The sequence below is a fragment of the Urocitellus parryii genome, chromosome 1, assembly GCF_045843805.1.
Source record: "Urocitellus parryii isolate mUroPar1 chromosome 1, mUroPar1.hap1, whole genome shotgun sequence".
NCBI classification, from domain to species: Eukaryota; Metazoa; Chordata; class Mammalia; order Rodentia; family Sciuridae; genus Urocitellus; species Urocitellus parryii.
Window position 1 is genome coordinate 275,766,884 of NC_135531.1, and position 15,679 is coordinate 275,782,562.

At 40.4% G+C, this 15,679-nt stretch overlaps 1 protein-coding gene across 1 annotated transcript in view; it reads left to right on the forward strand.

Annotated features, from left to right (window-relative positions):
- The window catches only part of Cab39 (calcium binding protein 39), a 77,754-nt gene that overhangs the window by 51,815 nt on the left and 10,260 nt on the right, over positions 1 to 15,679 (forward strand). Inside the window, exons 3-5 of the mRNA XM_026396238.2 lie at positions 1,302 to 1,466; positions 3,540 to 3,658; positions 8,830 to 8,998. Coding sequence (XP_026252023.1) covers positions 1,302 to 1,466; positions 3,540 to 3,658; positions 8,830 to 8,998 — 453 coding nt within the window. The remainder of the gene's footprint in view (positions 1 to 1,301; positions 1,467 to 3,539; positions 3,659 to 8,829; positions 8,999 to 15,679) is intronic.

Sequence of the window (15,679 nt, forward strand, 5' to 3'; positions counted from 1 at the left end):
CAGTTATAATCCTCTCTAGGCTAGTTGTTAACTTTGCTGAATGGGACCAGAGCAGAGGTTAGGGCTAATTTTGTGCAAATACTGAGGCAAAATCATCTTGCATTCTTCTTGATACCCTGTAACTATGGGGTTTTCTATTCAGGCCAATGGGATTAAGAACTCTTTTCAACCTCAAGTGAGCTCTGTGGTTCTCTTCCCTGGCCATGGTGACTTACCTTATCAGCTCAGCTAAAGATGCCAGTAGGTTTCAGCAGACCTCTAATTCACTCTTTCTGTGCCTGCTCTCCTTCCTGGTATTCTTCCCTGCAAACTCTAAGTCTTCTTGGCCTCCTTCCCAGCTGGCCTCCTCAACTCAACGGAGATGGCTTCCCAACCCTGTGCTGTGGCCTGGCAGTAAGCTAGCGTGATTGTAAGGTGCTCTTTGCTTGTTTTCTTTCTCCAAGGATCACTGTCCCATGCTGCCTGAAGTCCAGTATTTAAAAAGCATTGTTTCAAGCCTGGTGCTCTGGAGGGTGAAACAGGAGGGTTGCAAGTTCAAAGTCAGGCTCAGCAAAAGCCAGGTGCTAAGCAACTCAGTGAGACTTTGTCTCCAAATAAAAATACAAAATAGGGCTGGGATGTGGCTCAGTGGTTGAGTGCCCCTGCATTCAATCCCCAGGACCCCCCCCCAAATAAATAAATAAATGGCATTGTTTCGTATGTCTTATTTTATTTGCTAGTCTTCATTGTGGGGGTAGACAAATCTGACCCTGTCCGTGGCCAGAAGTAGAAGCTCATAAGTGACTTTTTATTTTCCTCTAACACCTTACCTTTGCATTTAGTCTTTTTCAGCTTCATTTTTTGTCCTTTACTTTCCTCACATCTTTCCTCTCACAGGCCCTATAGTTTTCTCTCTCCCTCATCCCTGTCTCATGCTGCTTCTGTTCCCTAACACTTGTTTTTCAGAGTTTTCTCAAACTCAGGGTCAGTTCAGGTGCCTCTTCCCTGATATTTCTTCAACTTGAGGAGAAACTAAACCTTTTCTTTTATCTTTGTTCTGTTTCTACCATATATGAACTGGATTTTCATTGTTCAAGTATATATGTATTGTACACATGCTGACCTTCCTGAGGAATGTGCATTTTGGTACCTGGATAACACCTGTACATAGGGTTCAGCTCAGCTCCTAGGGGCAGGGATGGAGCTCACACTTAGAAGTCTGAGTGTCTTTGATACAGAGAGGAGGCATTTAACAAACAGCTGTGTTGCATTTTGGTAAAATGAATTGTTTTTCTCCTCTTCAACTTCTCCCCCAAAATTAGGCCACAGAAGAAGTTTCCAAAAATCTGGTTGCCATGAAAGAAATTCTGTATGGCACAAATGAAAAAGAGCCTCAGACAGAAGCAGTGGCCCAACTTGCTCAAGAACTATATAATAGCGGGCTCCTTAGCACCCTGGTGGCTGATCTGCAGCTCATTGACTTTGAGGTAAGAAATCAGTTTCTTTTATTTTCAAAATCAGTCCTTTTCCATATGTTCTGTACTTTGGAACATCATAAGATCCCCACTGGGCTCTTGGCACAGGGGTTCCTGACCTCTATAAGTAAGCCCAGGCTGCCTGCCTCATTAGAAGAGCAAGGGCAGGAACCTAAGGGCATCTCAGGCCCAGACCAGGGTTTGCCCCTCTTTTTCACCACATTTTATATAGAGTTTCGTAGGTATTCCTTATTCTCTTTCATTCAGGTTGTTTTTCACAAAGAGCTACTCTTCAGAGCACCCTAGTAGATTACATAATCCACTCATCTTGGGCTCCCAATAAAAACAATCTAAAGAAAACCATAGAATGTTAGAATTTTAGAGGTAGATAGATTCTAAAGAAGATCAGTTGCCACAGAGATCATATTATGTGTTTTGTTTGCTTGACACTGCTTTTACATTTTTAAATTATTATGTTTAAATAGCAGATTTTATTCACAATTCTGAATTTCTGGCTTCTACTGGAAATTTGATTCTGGTAGTTTGGGGCCAGTAGTCCTGCTTGGCCCTTCAGCTGGAGCAGAGTAGCAATCCAGGGTATCCATATGTGGATTTACTGTAGATAGCACAACTTACTTTTCCATCTTAGGGCCTGCTTTACCTGTGCACATCACCTGCCTGGCCTTTGTAGGCACTTGAGATTATCACCAAAGCTTATGCAGCTGGATCATTTTGTGTTAAATATTTAATGAACTTAGCAGTGAGAATAATAGTCCTTGATACCAGCCTGAAAGAACTGAGAAACATATATGATAATGAATCTCTCTGTCATGGTCGCAGGCAGTTTCTTTTTTGACTCTATCATGAATGTGCTTTGTTTTCAGCCCCAGTGTCTATCAGCCTAAGTGATGAGATGTCTCTGCAGGTACTTAAAAGAGAGCTACATGTTCCAGGGGGAAATGACAGCCAGATTAAATTTTGGAAAAAGGTGATGAGAGGGTGTAGTTCAGAGGTCACTTGAATAAAGGAAAATGAAAATTTATTTTTATCCTGTAGAACAGATAGAACTAAGACATTTTCATTTATATAGCTGATCTCATGTGCTTTTAATAGTGTACAAAGGTAGAGATATACTGGAACATATAGTTCTTCTCCTTTGCCTGCCTGCACTTATCTTATTCCCCAACCTGGGCATGAAATTGAAATTCATCTGGGATTTTAGAGACATTTATTTAAAAGAGGTATGTGCCCTTGGGACCGATTCATAGAGACTGCCATTACTGCACCTGAGCTAGTGTAGGCCCCAGGGTGATCTCTGTGTGTGCTTTAGGTAAGGTACGGGAAAGCTAGCATTTCACTCTCCTGTGGCTTTGTTAGCCTTGTGACAAGTAGCTATTTAAAAGCATTTCTTGGGATCAACTTTTCTATTTGTTAATTTCTGTGCAACTTTCTGATTGTAAAGTTCTCTGGGTAATAGTAAAGTCCTTCTATTTTGTACAGTGGTATAATAAAGTTCTGGTCTCTGAACTACTGCATTATGTGATGCTTAATGCCTTCATTATTAATCTTTGTGAAATTTTATCAAAACAGAACTAGTTTAATAGGGGGATATGCCTACTTGCTACTAAAGCTCAACTTCTTACAAAATTCTTTGAATTTACTATGCTGGCAGAGTATAATTTCCCCTCCTTCCACCACTAAAGTATGTGTTGTTCACATACGAATATCCTATTTGAAGCTGCTTGTTCCACTTGGGTGGGATTCAGATCCCTGTAGATTGTAAGCATACAGCAACATTTTGTTTTCTATATCTGAGTTAGCATGATTCTCAGAGTTAGAAATGGTTGAAATTTCACATGGAAGGTAGTGAGATTTCACTTTGTCAACACATTGTTCATGTTAAAAATAGAACACTATTAAAACTTAGAAATTGGAGTTATAAATAAAAAGATAAAAGACAATGTAATGCCTATGGATGTTTTAAAGTCAGATATTTGGTCATAACTATAAATATACAGTGGTTTTCTTTTAGTTTATTTGGGAGGGTATATGGGCATTTGATGTTTATAATTGTATTCCTAATAGGGCAAAAAAGACGTGGCTCAAATTTTCAACAATATTCTCAGAAGACAAATTGGTACAAGAACTCCTACTGTTGAATACATCTGCACCCAACAGAATATTTTGTTCATGTTATTGAAAGGGTATGTACAATGCAATAAAATTTATATTCTTAGTTGAAAATAAAAGGGAAAGACTGCCTTGGGAGAAAAAAGAAAACCAGGATGGTGAATATGGGGAACATTTTCTCTTTACTCAGCTTTTTGTCCCGTATATCTTGGACACATTTCCCTCCTTAAAATTCAACCTGTGAGCTAAATTGAATGTAAAAATACCCTGTAGATGGAGTTTAAAATTAGGCAAATTGTGAGCCTTTAAATTCACAAATTAAAGTTGACTAAAGGAAAGACATCCTTTGTTGTCTTATATCTGTTTTCTAAGATTTGAAAAGTTGAGTTGCATTGAAATTCAAGCTAAATCTTGCATTTACAGATGTCTTGTTTATACCTGGTCTGCACACTGGAAGGCCAGGAACACCTCCTCGGGTGGAACACAGAGCCACACAGATGCACTGTTTGGTTAGCAGCGTTCTTGTCATTGTGATTTGGTGCCCCTTGAGTTTCACCTCAGTGTTCACTCACTAATCCACTTAATTTGGTAATGCACAGTGCATTTTCTGGAATCACTACTGGACCAAACAGGCATTTATGATTGGGAAGTTTTTCACTTTAAAAAGCAAATTAAAAAACCCTAAAAAAAGGAAAAAGAAATCTTCTCCCCCATCACTGTGCCTCCCTGACTGGCAAGGTAACCTATTGCTCAGCACCAGAGCTATTTAACAGCCCTGGGCGTGCTGTGCCACTTCTGTCCCAGCACTGGCAGTGTTCTGTTAAACTGGAGGGCAAGCACGTTGCTGGCCTGTCTGGTGGTGTGAATCAGCTTGCCTGCCCCTAGCTTTGCAGCTTGCCTCATTCTGATTCATATCTCTGTGGTTTAACACTTCCCTCAAGTTCAAGCTTGTTTAGATGAAGCGTGAGTCAGTGCCTGTGTTGCACACCAGCATTCTGTTTCCTCCTTTCTATTTCTAACCATCTCTGTAGCTTCTTCAAATGTTGCCTTACAGAACTTTTGGCATCTAATTTCTTGTATTACCCCATGGTTGCTGTGTGAACACGTAGAAAGTAACCTGGAATTTTGGTGCTCTTAGAGCAACTTCCTGTTGGCTCTCTATATTTTTAAAGCCAGTATTTCCTTTTCCATAGAAACTAGTGGTTATTAAGATCTGTAAATTAATTATCTCTGCCTATGATTTCACTTTACAGTAGCCAGGGATAATGATATAACCATTGTTAGATATTGTATACAGTAAGACTTTGGAGATACAAGTTAAAGTCTAAAGTTCTTCACTGGGCTGACCTAAGCAGAATCCGCAGCCAGACAGAAGCATAGAGAATGGGAGCAAAAGAGTGAGATAGCCTGCTCCCCAGCCCCCCCCTTGGTAGCAGGCACTGTGCACACTGCTACAAGGAAAACACAGCAAAACCTCTCCCACCCACAGCCCTGCCTCAGCAGCCCCTTAATGTCCTGTGTTCTCACTTGCTCTAGTCTTCGCCTCTTTTCCTTACACATGAGTTCTGTGCATCCCTAGTACATAATACACAACAAAATAAAGAGTACAGAAATAGTTTAATGTAGTCACAATGTTATTTAAAAACCTAATTTCAAATTTTTTTGATTTGTTATAAAAAACGGCATATTACAGTTTCTTTTCAATTGAATTCTAAACAAGGTCCACAAACTAAATTTGATTGATATGACTCTGTTAATCTATAATAGTTAATGAATACCCTCTTTTTTCTTTTCTTTCTTCTTCTTCTTTTTTAAATATACTCATGTCCTTTGTTTGTTGGAGCAACTGGGTAATTTATTTGTAGACAAATCACATATTTTGGATTTTATTTCTGTGGTTCTGTTCAACATGTTTCACTATCCCCTGTTCCTTTAAAATTGGTGGTTAGATGTAGGGGTTTAGATTTAGGGTTAGTTTCAGATTCCCTTCGAGTAGGCATATGTTCAAGAGTGGTGCCATGTATGTTTTATTAGGTGGCTCTGGTTATTCCACTTCAGGTGATGTTTGGATTGACCTCTGGGTACAGTCTATATTCTGTCCATTGTAAAGTACTCCATTGGCCTTATACCTGAAGGTTTTAATATCCATTGAGAGTCCTTATCTAGATTAAAAATGGCCACTTCCTCTTTCATTATTTCTTCTCTATATAGCTATGCTTCTTCTAAAGGACAGCCTCTCCGGGGCTGGGGTTGTGGCTCAGTGGTAGAGCACTTGCCTAGCATATGTGAGGCACTGGGTTTGATCCTCAGCACCCTATAAAAACAAAGAAAGAAGGTATTGTGTTCATCCACAAAAAAAAAAAAAAGCCCCCAAAACAGCCTCTCCTAACCATAACTTAGTTATTACAAAATATTGTCTTTAAGGGAAAGGTTTATGTATGTCATTATTTTAGTATAATTAGCTGGTGTCTCTGGCCGCTTTTTACGTGATCATTGAGTTTATTGTTTAAACATTGTTATTAACTCAGTTTTTTTGTTTTGTTTTTAAAAATAATGGAGTCATTATTTTTTTACGGTCAAGTTGTCCCCTCTTCAGCCATTGGGAGCTTTTTCAGATTGGTTCCTATGTCCTTTTGGCAAGGCTCCCATTAGTCTGATAGCTTCCTTGCTTTCTGGCACAAGATGACCACCTTACTCATTTTGAATGGATCCTGCCACATCTGGAAACAACTGTTTAAGGAGGCCTGTGAATTGCCTTTTAAAGATTTTTGGGTTTGGTTAGACTACTTACATACAATGGGATTGTCTTCTTGGGCTGTAAGTACTTTGGTGTTGGCTATTTCAAGGTGTTATGCTGCTAATATTAGTGTGTACTTGAGGTCTTATTGCTTGTGTTAGACTGAATTTGGAGGCAATTATTTTTTTATAGGACATTTAAAAGTTATTTTACTCTCCAGCCTGGTGCTAACAGGTTGTATAGCATAACTGTTTGCCTTATACTCATTAGTTTATGATTTAATCAGGTAGACAAGCTTGACAAACTTCTTATCAAAACCCACCCAACTTGTTTTACCAAACTGTCTTACCCTGTCCTTCTAGTCTCCTACTTATTAAAGATAAGCAGAGATGGGGTTGGGGGTCTAATTCAGTGTCAAAGCACTTGCCTAGCTTGTGTGAGGTCCTGGGTTTTGGTCCCCAGCACCACAAAAAAAAAAAAAAAAAAGGCAAAAATGAATTGTGCGATCAGCCATTTTTATGAGAGGCAGGGGTTGATAAAAGAAATAGGACTTAAGATTGGAATTCCAGATGGCTTGGAATTTGCATAGGCAGAAAAAATATAGAGACAGCATCCTAATGGTGTATTGCTGGGAACAAAGGTTCAGGGACAGAAGTGAATACCATGTGATTGGCAGCAATGAAGAATAAGCAATAAGCAGTAAAATCTGAAGATGGCATTTTACCAGAGTAATAGATTGAGGGGAAGACTAGACAGTAAGTCCAGAAATTTGTCTTTATTTGATTGACAAGAAATAATTTTAAGTTCCTATACTGGAAATGCTGTTGCTTGTGGGTTGGGTAGATTGGTTATGACGGAGCTTAAACAATGCTGGTTGGGAGGCCTTTGCAATTATTCTGGCAGCATGAGTTAATGCACTAGTGGGAAGAGATACAAGAAAATGAAACTAACATGCCTCAAAGAAATGTCGAAAAGGCCTGGCAACACTGAAGCTGGGAAGATTTGAAGTGAAGAAGGGAAGGTTTAAAACCGTGCTGTGCAGTACCATAGCTACCAATCACATGTAATGCTTAATTTTCAATTATTTTAAATCAAATTTAAAATACAGTCTCTCAATCACACTGACCTAATTTCAAATGTTTATTAGCCACATGTCCTAGTAGCTACCATTATGGACAAAAGAGAGACCATTTCCAACATCACAGAAATTTTTGTTAGGCCTGATTTAGACCTGGGTATCAAAACAGAAACAATGTCAAATTACAGAAATGAGGCAGGAGAGTTGTTGGGTTATTTGGTGGAGGAAGACAAGATGGTATTTTAGACATGTTGAGTTTATGGTAGATTTCTAACTGAAGTTGTCCAGAAGCAACAGAAAATGCCTAACTTGAGGTTCGGGACTAGATTTGAGCAGGAGGAATTTAGTAGTGGTGAGAACCTTGAGATGGTATAGGTTTTGGGCCAAAGGCACAAAATAGGAATAGAGGATAGAAAGGAGAACTGAGAGAATTTCTTCTTTTATCCTTCTTCTTTTTTTAATAGAGCAATGAAAATATTGGCACTGTCAAAACACTTAAGTAGAAGGATCTTTTGTTATAAGTAAGGATTGTTGTTTTAGCCAAGAGGAAGCCTTTGCTGGCCAATTAGTTATTTCACAGGAGTGTTGGGAAATGGAATTTGACTGCAAGAAACTACAGGAGCATGTGAGTGGGAAAGAAATGAAGCCAATGCATACAGCTTGAAAGGAAGTAAAAGAAAAGAGAACAACGTGTCCGAGCAGGTGGCCGAGTCCAGGCAGAGGGCTTGGTGCACATGGGAAGAAAAGGCCCCTGCTTGGCTGAGAGGTTTTTCTTTCTATGTCAGAGATGGAAAAGGTGAGAGACCTGATCTGAGATAAAGGGAGGCTGTGTGTGCAGAGCTGGTGAGGCGGCACCAGTCTGATCGTCCACTGCTGGTGTTAGTGGTCCCTAGCTCTCCATGCAATCCTTAGGACTAAACTCTCAACTTCTCAGTGTTTCCATGTAGCCCAGAGACTTGAGTACTGTTTTGAGTGTTAAAACTTCAAAGTATAAATGCTGTATATTTGATAGACCTTATTAGATACTATGAATTTCTGAATTTGGAAAAATGTTTTGTATTGTTTTTGATCCAACCATTGGTGGTGATTCAAGGTGTTAAAAGCACCACAGGTAAGAAGCTAAGCCCAAATGGAATGACTGGTGTGACCTTAATACTGACTTCCAGATCTTGTTAAAACCTTGAACAGTGGACTTCCATTCACACAGTCATTCTTGTGGCTGCTGCTTTTTGGCTGAAGGCAAGCTAGTGCAGGTGGGCTCTACAGGAAGCTCCCAAACCCAAGCTTTCCTCAGAGAAATACCTTTTGTAACCAGTGGTCACTTGATTAGGACACATGTCTGAAACTTCCTGTTCTAAAAATTTGAAGTAGTCATTCTAAAAGTTTTGAGAGAGCAATCATGTTTGGCTTTTATTTGTTTATTTTTACAGGTATGAATCTCCAGAAATAGCTCTGAATTGTGGAATAATGTTAAGAGAATGCATCAGACACGAGCCACTTGCAAAAATCATTTTGTGGTCTGAACAATTTTACGATTTCTTCAGATATGTTGAAATGTCAACATTTGACATAGCTTCAGATGCATTTGCCACATTCAAGGTAACAAAAACTAAAATTCTAAGTACACTTGCAATTCAGATCAAAAAGCGTGCTTTTTTCCCCCTAAATTTTCTCTGCCTTCCTAGTCTACACACTGCTGCCCTCTAGTGGGAAGAGAGAAGATGAATTTTATATGTGTTGGTATGATTTTAAGTATTTGTAATAAAAGTCACAGCTTACAAAAGGTGGAAAAGTTAGATTGTAAAGTCTATCAAGAAGGCAGAAGTTCTGTATGGTCAAAATTGTACTTTCTTGTTAAATTATCCATTAAATATGAAATACAAATATACAGTTGGCCTAACAACCTGGTCTTCTGTGTCTCCCTTGTTGTGGATTTGTATGAATTAAATACACACATGATACCACATGCAGATTTTTATTTGAGTTGCAAGGTTCTGTGCTATTTAGTTTATATAAATAAAGCAATAATCTTGTATTTCCCTAATGAAAGCTTTATATATTATAATTCCCCTCTATAAAATGTCTGATCTTATATGTAAATGTTTAGAACTATTTCATATACTTACACATAGACAACCATGCTCAGAAACCATGGACTCTATTGCAGTAGAAATGTCCTCTTATCTTGTTAAGTTTCAGTTTTATGATTATAAAGAGCCTGTGACATAATGAGCACACACCTTGGGCTTTAGATAAAATTTATATCTGACAGTGAATGAACACCCTTAGGATAGGACAGAGTCCAGGGGACTGGTCATTAGGGTTTCACTGAATGAGTATAAGGTCATGGTGTAAAAGGTGCTCAGGATTTATTTCCCAAAACCATTAAAGAGGATATCAGAAGCTTTAGTTAATACTTCAGATACTTAAATGTCAATGTACAAAGCAAAACAAATTGAGTTTGAGATTATAACATAGAGTGGTCACTATGATGTCTTAGGTGTCACCGCAGTGGTGGGATAGGACTCATGATTAGAATGCATCGACGGAAGGGAATGCCCCATTCAGGAGCAGCAGCCCGGCCTGAAGGGAGGTGTGTAGTAGCACCTTGTGTCAAGGAGAGAGTCCCCTGTGTGGAAGGACAGCCAGGATCCCGAGAGTGGCAGCACTCTGGGCGCGTGAGGGTGAGGGAAGCGGATTGAGGAGCAACAGTGGTGTGGGAGAATGCAGCCAGACCCCTGACCACGTGGAGGACATACTCCTGGCACAGATGACCAAATTGGCTCAGAGGTGAGAGAGATGCGCTGGCTACATGCCAAAAATGTGATATCTGACAGTCTTGATGGGCCTTGCTGATGATTTCATTTCAGTTAGAGTTGCTTCTTTGAGTGAATTCTCTCCAAGGAGAAAATGGTGGTGATAGAATCGCCATGGGTAATATAGTCCTGTCAGGTCTTGGTGGCCACAAAGGGAAAGACTGTACAGAGCCTGGCAAGTGGCCTTGAAGAAAGGGAACTTCTATAAACAACTTAGGGTTCCAGGGGTTAGCTCTAGAAGAGAGGGTTGAGAAGCTGGCCTGGCTTCTGTATCTCAGATGCTCCCAGTTATACAAAAAAGAGAGCCCACTAGAGTCCCTGATCAGATGCCTCTCCAAGAATAGCACAACAGGGCCCCTAGCCAAGACAGAGTGCGAAAGACACAGACCTAACACTTAATCTCATGGGGCTAAATGGCAAACAGACCGAAGCTCCCTTACACACCTCCCTGAAAGAAACTGTGGTCAGGACAGAGAGAACAACCAGACCAACAGGGACAGTCTGGCATCTTCACACCACAGGTGCTGACAAGGAGGGCAGAAGAAGGACCCTGTCCCCTTTGCTGATGGCCCTTTGCATGGCACAGTTTTCTAACAAAAAAAAAGAATGGACCTGTGTTCCATGTTCTCCTTTGAGAATGTACAACAGTTCTCCCCACAAAAAAAATGTACCCCCTACACACATCAATTTTTGAACAAATGCAGCTTGTCCAAAACCCTAGGATTAGAGCCTATGGAACAGGTGCTAAGTCTTAAAAGGAAATAAAAATATCTTTTCTAAATACGTCCAAGAGTCATAGCTTGAATGAATGGATACTGAAATAGTAAGCCAGATGGTGAAATATTTGTTAGTGATTTTTGTTTTGTTTTTGAGGAATTAAGGAGATGGGGAGGAGAATTAGAAGGCCAACAAATATATTTCCAATTTTCCAGAATAAAAGAAGGTAGATTCCCCAGAGAGGCTGGTGGAGCTTGGAGCTTGATGTTTTACCTCTGTAAGGTTCTAGAAAGTATTTCTAAAGAGATGATTTCTGAGCATTTTGGAAAGGAAACCGTGTGCCCACAGCTACCATGGATTCGCTAAGAGTAAGTTCAGCCATACTAATCTCATAGATGCCAGCAGGTCAGGGGGGTTAAGGACGTGGCTGCCTGTTTCAAACCAGCTCTGCTGCTGATTTAACCTGCATCTCTCCATCTATTAAAATGTAGGTGATAATACAAGTATATAAGGGGTTTTGTACCTCTATGCGGTCTTTGCACAGTAAACGTCGCTGTTAGATGATTCCTTCATTACAGTGAGGATGTGCTAGATACTGAAACATCTACACATCTCTTCTCATGGAAACAGTAAGCAAAGATGAACTAGATGGAGTTTTATCATAGTGATTCACAACTAAACAAAGCCATATCCATACATTTGTTGTCAACTGGATGCATTTTGTAGCCAATCTCCACTGGGCTTTATCCCACCTGGCCTAGCTGAACATTTTTATCATTTATTAATGACCAAAGGGTGACAAGGCATACTTATCTAATGTGTAGGTCCTAGCCAAGAAGGGAAAAAGAGAGATTAACAGTAGATCCTAAAATTCAGGATCCAGAGGGGACAGAACAGAACGAACTAAATGCAGATATGAGATCTCCCACTTGAGGACCTCATTGTACAAAGAATGGGATAGGGGAATAAGGTGTAAATAATAATAAATAATAAATATTTTAATAAATTAAATAATTACTAAGTATAATAATTACTATGATACAATTAATGATACTCAAAAGAACCTTATGAAGTAGATACTGTTATCATCACCTTCATATGTGATGAAAAGCCTAGACATATTGAATGAAGTCAGACAGTAAGTGGGAAAACCATATTTGAACCCAAGCCAACTGACCTGACTCAAAGCCCACTCTGAGTAAATAAAATTCTGAAGATTCCACTAAAATTAAGCGGTATGTTGAATACAGTCTCCAAAGCTCCATGTGATCACAAGTATGTAACCTAAGGAATCAGTGTTCTCCCTCAGTTATGAGCTCCTCAGGTGGTGACATGTAAATGTGCTCCATTCCAGGTGCTCCACTTTAGGAGGCACTTAAACAATAGATAACTTCCAGAAGACAGTAGGTTGTGCTCAGAACCCATGATTCAAGGAGAGGTTAAAGGACCGGGCATATTTAACCTGAAGAAAAGAAGACTTGGTCAGACTTTGCCATGAGATACTACTTGTATTCAAAGTGGGAACCTCTGAAAAATGGATTGCAGCCATTCTGCCAGCCTTAGCAGTGTTTGGAAATAACTTGGAGACATAGGTATAAATCAAAAAGAGGTTTTTGACTCTAGTGCAGAAAGAACTTATTAATTATAAGAGCCCAGAGATAAACCACATGAGTGAAAGAATTGAGTTCCTTGTCCCTGAACATAGTTGAGCATCGTATGGGAAATGGGGACAAAAGACTTGCTAAGATGCTGTGAAAATAAGCCCCACCCCCCAGGTAGCAGTATTTTTTCAGGGATATCTGTCACCTGCTGTTTGGTGCCCAAATTCAAACTTTTAAGAAGGTTTCTAATTCAACCCATCCTAAAAATTGGCTGCTTAGTTTCCTGGACCTGGGACATGATCCCTGGCCTTTCTTCAAGTTATACCAGTGCTTTGGATGTACTGAAATTCAGATAGGTCATACATAAATCCTTTCCCCCGCTCTGCTGGTATGGCATCACATGTAACTTATAAACTTGTTGAGTCGCTGACCACATGCCCTTTTTGCCCTTTATTTTCTTTTCTCTCTCTCTCTCTCTCTCTCTCTCTCTCTCTCTCTCTCTCTCTCTTCCCACATACACACACACAGTTCTGAGGACTAACCCAGGGTGGCACACACTCTAAGCAAGTACTCTACCACAGAGCTGCATCCCCAGTCCATTTATTTATTTATTTGAGACATGAATCTACTAAGTTGCCCAGGCTGGGCCTCAAACTTAGGAACCTCTGCCTCAGCCTCCCATGTAGCTGAATTACAGGTGTTTGCCACGTGCTCAGCTTCATTTTCTTTTCTGTTGGTTTCTGTCCTGACCCATTATTTGAGCTCTCCAGAGCTTTTAATGATAGTCACTAAGTTAAGGTTTCTTCTTACCTCTCAGTAGATGGAGGTAACTCCAAAAGCCCTGTCTCCTTTCCTAGCCTAGTATTAGCCTTTTTCTCTGGTGCTGGCTTTATTGTTGTTGTTGTTGTTTTAAATATTTTTTTAGTTGTAGATGGACACAATACCTTTATATGTTTATTCATTTTTTTATGTGGTGCTAGGATTGAACCCAGGGCCTCACATATGCTAGGTAAATGCTCTACCACTGAGCAACAAGCCCAGCCCCTGGTGCTGGCTCTTAACAGTTGCTCCTTTTCTTCAAAAATTCTCCTCCTGGGCTGGGGATGTGGCTCAAGCTGTAGCAAGCTCGCCTAGCGTGCATGCGGCCCAGGTTCGATCCTTAGCACCACATACAAACGAAGATGTTGTGTCCGCCGAGAACTAAGAAAAAATAATAAATGTTAAAATTCTCTCTCTCTCTCTGTCCCCCTCTCTCTCTCACTCTCTCTTAAAAAAAAAAAAAATTCTCCTCCATTCCAGGCCCTTAGAATGTCCTCCTTGACCAAAGGACTTTTATCCTATTATGCACGAGGGCCCAAACTTTAGCAATCTCACAACTTCTTCAATCCTTTCTACCCTGCAGCCATTAAGATATGCTTCCCACATTGACCACAATATCCTGATTTCCCAGAGAAGAACAAATAGATGGGAGATGTTAGAAGTCCCTCTTTTTAGGTGTGGCTTAGTTGAGAGCCTCCTGCCCCTGCTTGAGTATATCCTTTAGAGGAAATAACGCACTCAAACCTTCAGTAAAATTGTGGTGCCCAACATGGTTACACCTAGAGATCTTTGCCTAGTAGAACATTTGGTGGATGCTTTCCCCTACCCATCCCTAAGGCCTTAAACTCAGTTAAGAGTCAGCATCTCTTAAGTCCCCTCTCCCCTCACATTCTATTGTATCAGATTGTGGCAGAATAGTGAACAATGGCTCTGTGGGCTGTACTTCCTCATATTGGCCTCCGGAGTGATTCAGCCACAAAACCTTAGAAGTGACAGTCTTGTATGGACCCTAACACATCCCTTAATTCACCCTCAGTTCACTTATTCATTTGTTCTTTCCCCAAGCCCCTGATTGCCTGCCCTATGCCAGCTTCAGTGCTGGGGCTTGGCAGAAATCCACACACACAAATGCTGCCCTTGTGGCACCTACTCAGGGAGGCCAGCCATAAACAAAGCACAATGACAGGCTGAAGGGTGGTGAGTGCTCCTTAGCAGGCATGAACTTGGTGCTTTCTCTGTTGATATCCTCACATTCCTTCTCTTTGCCTCTGACCCTATGGGCCAGTGCACTGAGATGGTGGAGACTCTCCTACCGTTTTCATCTTTGTTTCCATGAGGGGACACTTTGCAGCACTCTGCCAGGTCACAGTCTTCCACATGTAACCATGTTAAGCAGCAGATTTCTACTGATGATTTCAGGAAAGTGGCTATTCCTCCTGAAGAGTACTAAAAATAAACTCCAGATTTCTTAATTTTACCTCTGTAATTCTCAGAAAAAAAAAAAATGGGCAACCCTGTTAAGATCAGGAAATAACAGTACTGATGTCCTTGCCTAGAAGTTTGAACAACTAAGTCTTTGGGATGGGGTTAAAGCCTTCTGAAAAGCACACTTTTGAAGATTGTTTAATGTGATGTTTTTCTAAACATGTTTCCTGGTTTTCTTGGTTCATTTATTGATTTACTAAATATTAAGCTCTTCCTAGTATGGAGCATTACATAAGTACTGGTGACCCAAAGGTTAGTAAAAACAGACATGACCCTTTGTCTATTTTTGTGTACAGGAGAGACTGTTTTCAAATAATCCCATAAGCAGATATAAAGTTACAGTTGTGACCAGTGCTTTCATGCGGTGACCAGTCAGGAATGGTTTCTGAGGAAGGGATGCCCAATTAAGAGCTGAGGCTGGGTGGTAGGTAACTAGGTAGAGGGAAGGCCTATATGAAGGAAGACCTTTGGGGAAGGATGGTAACAGGAATAGGTGACAAAAGAGCTTCCTGCAGAATCCCTGAGAGCTGACATCTCTATCTCTACAAGAAAAGTCAAGCTGTGGCTCTTCCCACATGCTTGACCATAGAACACTGCTTAGAGCATTTCTCAGGACCAAGTACCACATCAGCAAGTTTTAGGAAATGCTAGCCCTGGGCAGCCTTCAGCTGTAAACAGGAAAGAAAACAAATTAAGGAAAGTTGAATCAGAGAAAAGGAGTTGCTGGCACTGACTTCTCTAGTAGGTGGCACTGAAGGAACTTGACTCCTTGGTTCATCAAACATTGCCTGGGCATTCCTACTATCACATGTTCCCTTCTCTTTCCCACCTGGGGAGACCAA